Source organism: Triticum dicoccoides, chromosome 1A (genome assembly GCF_002162155.2).
Source record: "Triticum dicoccoides isolate Atlit2015 ecotype Zavitan chromosome 1A, WEW_v2.0, whole genome shotgun sequence".
NCBI classification, from domain to species: Eukaryota; Viridiplantae; Streptophyta; class Magnoliopsida; order Poales; family Poaceae; genus Triticum; species Triticum dicoccoides.
The window spans coordinates 535,367,349-535,372,867 of NC_041380.1; the positions used below are offsets into that span (position 1 = coordinate 535,367,349).

The window sequence follows — 5,519 nt, forward strand, 5'->3', positions numbered from 1 at the left end:
TTCTCCACGTTTGCGTGTCCATTTGTCTGTTTAGTTGCAGAGATACTAATCCTGTCCCGGGTATTCAGAGATTCGGCCGATCACTTTCCCTTTTGTTGTTTACCACGGATTAGTACGTTTGTTAATGGAATCGCGGCTCAGTTTGTCCCCATCTCCAGCCAAGTGGCGCAGATCTAATCTAATCCCAGCCTTTTTGCCCTTTTCCCCAATATTTTTGGCCCGTAATCCGCCCCCATGCACACAGCACACCCCGAATTTCCCACCTTGGACCCTGACCGCCCGGCCGTTTTGACCGGCGCGGCAGCGGCAGCGGCATGCAGCACGTAGTAGCAAGCTGCCGGCCAGAGCGCGCGCGCCGGCCGCCGTGGCACCGACAGGCGACAGCCCAGGCCGCGGCCCAACCGCACGCAACGAATACACCGACGTGCGCCGAACTCCTTCGCCCGCACCGCGCCCACGTTGATCTCATCTCGCCCGCCAGGGAGGAAATACACGGCGATCTCGGCCCGAAACAGCGTCGAAGCGTCCGTCCAAACCCGGCACCGGCTCCGCTGCTCGTTTCGGTTCACCTTGACACGGCCGGGCGGGCGGGTCGGTCGTGTGCGCGCGTCTCGGGGCGCCAAAGGAGCGTTTTTTATTCGGCCGGGTCGGGCGGTAGGAGGGGTCGACGCGGCGGTGGCGAGGCTACAAATAAACAAAGCGGGGGAGGGGGAGCTCGTATCGTATCCTGGACCTGGAGCGAGAGCGAGCGAGCGACGTGGTGAGCTGTTCTTCCCCGCCTCCCCCCTTCGTGGCCTGCTGCTCTGCGCGCGGTGCGTGCTCTGGCGGGTGTCTCCTCCAGTCCAGGGGGGGCTATTAAGGGCGTCCAGCTGCTGTCCTCTATGAGCGGGTAAAGCGGGGCCGAGAAGGAGGAGGAAGAAGCCATTCTTCGTGGGCTGCCTGGTTGAGGAGGGTTCTTGGCTGCTGCTGCTGCTGTCTGCCGGAGGTCGGCGAGGTCGGGTGGCAACAATGGCGCCGTCGTTCTGGGGGAGGGAGGCGAGGCTGAGCGACGGGGGCGGCGGGACGCCGGTGGTGGTCAAGATGGAGAACCCCAACTGGTCGATCTCCGAGATGGAGCAGGAGCCGGTGCCGGGGTCGCCGGCGGGGCTGGCGGCCGGCAAGGCCGGGCGCGGCAAGAACGCGCGCCAGATCACCTGGGTGCTGCTCCTCAAGGCGCACCGCGCGGCGGGGCGCCTCACGGGCGCGGCCTCCGCGGCGCTCGCCGTCGCCGCCGCCGCGCGCCGGCGGGTGGCGGCGGGCCGGACGGACGGCGACGCCGCGCCCGGGGAGAGCACGGCCCTGCGCGCGCGCTTCTACGGCTGCCTCAGGGTCTTCGTCGTGCTCTCCATGCTGCTGCTCGCCGTCGAGGTGGCCGCCTACCTCCAGGGCTGGCACCTCCAGATGCCCCAGATGCCCCAGATGCCGGGCCAGCTCGCGATGGACGGCCTCCTCGCCGTCGACGGGCTCGCCGCCGCCGCCTACGCCGGCTGGATGCGCGTCCGCCTCCAGTACATCGCGCCGCCGCTGCAGTTCCTCACCAACTCCTGCGTCGTGCTCTTCATGATCCAGAGCGTCGACCGCCTCGTCCTCTGCCTCGGCTGCCTCTGGATCAAGCTCCGGGGCATCAAGCCCGTGCCCATCGCCGCCGACAAGGACGACGTCGAGGCCGGCGACGAGGACTTCCCCATGGTCCTCGTGCAGATGCCCATGTGCAACGAGCGAGAGGTAAGCTCCAATCATCTGCCCCTTGCTTCCCAATCGATCTTGAGCTGCAATTGGAGCTCCACGATGCGAGTAGGACAGCCTAAATTCCAGTTCCAGGTAGAGTGGGGGAAGATGCTCTCTGACTGCATTCTGGGGATTCGGGTTAAGCGTAGACTGCATTTTGTTCGGATCTTTGTCCCGAGCTCTCCAACCACAACTCGGATGCTCGCTCTCTGACGTTGATGTGCTCGTACTTAATATGAATCTCACACCAACAACAACAAACTCCGTGATTTGCTTTACAAAAGGCCGAATTTGGTTTGCGGTTGGGATTCATATCATCTCTACTTTCTTTAAGGCGCACTTATTAATCCAAATCTCGGACTAGAAGTCTGTCGTCACCGGTCACCAGATAATAATTGAGGAGGCATGTGATTGGAGATCAAGATGTCAAGCTATAGCAACCTACTTAATTTGGGAAGTGGCTAAGAAAAGATACGTACTAAAATTCAATCAACTGTCTACTACTCCCTCTGTCCCAGTATAAGAACATTTTTGACACTATGTTAGTGTTAAAAACGTTCTTATATTTTGGGACGGAGGGAGTAGTACACTTCTTTTGGGAAATCTTAAGGATATTTTGTTGTTGTAAAAAGAACACTAGTCCAATTCAGTTGGTAACTTATTTCATTTGGATGCCTGCAGGTCTACCAGCAATCCATTGGCGCAATTTGCGCTCTCGACTGGCCAAGGTCAAACTTCTTGGTGCAGGTGCTGGACGACTCCGATGATGCTACCACCTCGGCGCTCATCAAGGAGGAGGTTGAGAAATGGCAGCGGGAGGGCGTGCGGATAGTGTACAGGCACCGGGTGATCAGGGACGGATACAAGGCTGGAAACCTCAAATCAGCAATGAACTGCAGTTATGTGAAAGACTATGAATATGTTGTCATCTTCGATGCCGATTTCCAGCCACAGGCGGATTTCCTCAAGCGCGCCATGCCCCATTTCAAGGTTCGACTCGACTGACCAATTCTTACTGCTGTAGTTGTATTTCTGCTTCAATTATTTGACAGTCAAGCCTATCAGTTATGTTTTTCTGACAAAATTCAATGTGCGGCCTCCAGGGGAAGGACGATGTTGGGTTGGTTCAGGCGAGATGGTCGTTCGTGAACAACGATGAGAACCTGTTGACCAGATTACAGAACATAAACCTGTGCTTCCACTTCGAGGTGGAGCAGCAGGTGAATGGAGCGTTTCTCAACTTCTTCGGGTTCAATGGGACTGCCGGAGTGTGGAGAATCAAGGCTCTTGAGGACTCCGGTGGCTGGATGGAGAGGACAACGGTGGAGGACATGGACATTGCCGTCCGGGCACATCTCAAGGGATGGAAGTTCCTCTACCTGAATGATGTTGAGGTACTGGCACAAATTTCCCTATGACTTATGCAGAGTTTACCTTTGCATAGAGATTAAAAAGTCATAAAATTTAACTTTTGTAACTTTCCTTTCAGTGCCAATGCGAGTTGCCAGAATCATATGAGGCATACAGAAAGCAGCAGCACAGGTGGCACTCAGGCCCCATGCAGCTGTTTAGACTCTGCTTTGTGGACATTATAAAATCCAAGGTATGAGCCGTTTTCTGATGACGCACTATGAAAGTTAAAATGTCCAGCCATGTATGTTTATTCACTAAAATGTAGTTTTCTGCAAGAAGCCAACAGCTTGGCAACATGTTTTGGATTTATAGGATAATGTACAAGATGCAGTAATTGTCAAGAGGCATCAAGTAGAATGCTTTTGTACATAATTGTTTGACAAAATTTAGTTAAGTTACATTCACCCTCTTATACTCAAGTAGTCGTCAATTTCCACACAGAAAAAACTTTTTCAGTTCACTTGAAGTAGAACTATTGACATATATCCTACCGCATTCATGCCGGCACATCTTTAGTTCTTATCTGTGTCCCCTAATTTGTATTCTAGCGCCATTTTGTCGTGTGTTGTGTAATGCATGTATGGATAATTGGCCTAATGATGCTGCTTGCTTTGTGCTGCAGATTGGATTCTGGAAGAAGTGCAACCTGATATTCCTATTCTTCCTCCTCCGCAAGCTCATCCTGCCCTTCTACTCATTCACCCTCTTCTGCGTCATCCTCCCCATGACAATGTTCGTCCCCGAGGCCGAGCTTCCCGCATGGGTGGTATGCTACATTCCAGCGACAATGTCCATCATGAGCATCCTGCCATCCCCAAAGTCCTTCCCGTTCATCGTCCCGTACCTCCTCTTCGAGAACACCATGTCGGTGACCAAGTTCAACGCCATGATCTCCGGCCTGTTCCAGCTCGGGAGCGCCTACGAGTGGGTGGTGACCAAGAAGTCGGGCCGCTCCTCCGAGGGCGACCTCGTGGCGCTCGTCGAGAAGCACACCGCACAGCAGCAGCAGAGGGTCGGGTCGGCGCCGGACCTCGCCGGGCTGGCGGCCAAGGACTCGTCGCTCCCCAAAAAGGACGCCCCCAAGAAGAAGCAGAAGCACAACAGGATCTACCGGAAGGAGCTGGCGCTGTCGTTCCTCCTGCTGACGGCGGCGGCTCGCAGCGTGCTGTCGGCGCAGGGCATCCACTTCTACTTCCTCCTGTTCCAGGGCGTCTCCTTCCTCGTGATGGGCCTCGACCTGATCGGCGAGCAAGTGGAGTGACATTGATACCATGACAGCAGCGACCGAAGGTTACGACGGCGGTTATTTTTCGTTACTTTGCAGGCATCAGAGGAGCCCTCTGTAAAGGGTGGCAACGTCTGATGCCTGTGTGATGCTTACAGGAGGAAGCTCGGTCGCTCTCTCTGATCCCTTGCCTGCCCTAGGGTGGGTGGGGGGTCTGGAGCATACAAACTGAAATGTGGAGAATGTAGATAGATATAGCTTTGGATCATCATCATCATCAGAAAAGCCTGGGAGACGCTTTTATTCTTTCGGGTACGTCGAAATTCTTTTGTAAGAAACAAGAAATCAAAACCCTTTTGGGGGGGTGGGTGGGTGCCTAGATGACGGGTGGTCCTTTGTTGCATGTTGACAGACTTTACCTTCAAATGAAGATAATACTTGTTTTCGCCTTGTACTTTTTGCCACGATCAATCAGTTAATTATCAGAGATACATGTTCAGCTCTTCACCTCTCTGTCTTTTTTCCCTTGTAGTAATTCTTATGCATATGCTTGCATCTTCTGGATGATAGTAGGCTAGTAGCTTGTATTAAGTGGCAGCTTCACAAATGGAGGCTGGCGGTTGAATGAGTGAATGAATGAACGGGGGACCTGGTTCCATGCTGTCTTTGTTTGGCCCTGTCATGTGCACTGGCATGGGACACATTCGTTGCTTGTTTGTTTGCTTATTTGTTTGATCCGTGTCGCTATCGGCGAGAAGGACGTGTACCCCCGGGTTTGTCCCTGGGCTTGGCCTGGAGAGCAGTCCATGTGGAGGCGAATAGGAACTCACAGTGCTAGGTTTTCTTGGACCGTTCCCTGACGTTGCATGTTCTTGCCTGCCTTATCTTCCAACTGGCGAATTGGGATCAGAAACTAACTAACCACTTCTCTGTCAATCCGTCAGTCAGTTGCCTTGTCGTCCAGTTCATCCTCCTTTATTACTCCTTTCATTCTGAATTACTTGTCGAAAAAATGAATGTATCTAGATGTATTTTAGTTTTAAATACATCTATTTTTATCTATTTCCGCAAGAGGAGATCTGGCCGCTCGTACGCATCGGTTGAGGTCTTCCCT

At 53.8% G+C, this 5,519-nt stretch overlaps 1 protein-coding gene across 1 annotated transcript; it reads left to right on the forward strand.

Moving 5' to 3' along the window:
* The first annotated feature begins 682 nt into the window (after nucleotides 1–682).
* LOC119286699 (probable xyloglucan glycosyltransferase 7) lies at nucleotides 683–4,912 on the forward strand. The gene is made up of 5 exons (XM_037566139.1): nucleotides 683–1,764; nucleotides 2,449–2,757; nucleotides 2,871–3,161; nucleotides 3,257–3,370; nucleotides 3,803–4,912. Exons 1-5 carry the CDS (start codon nucleotides 1,009–1,011, stop codon nucleotides 4,439–4,441), a joined length of 2,109 nt encoding a protein of 702 aa, XP_037422036.1. The 5' UTR covers nucleotides 683–1,008; the 3' UTR covers nucleotides 4,442–4,912.
* The last annotated feature ends 607 nt before the right edge of the window (nucleotides 4,913–5,519 follow it).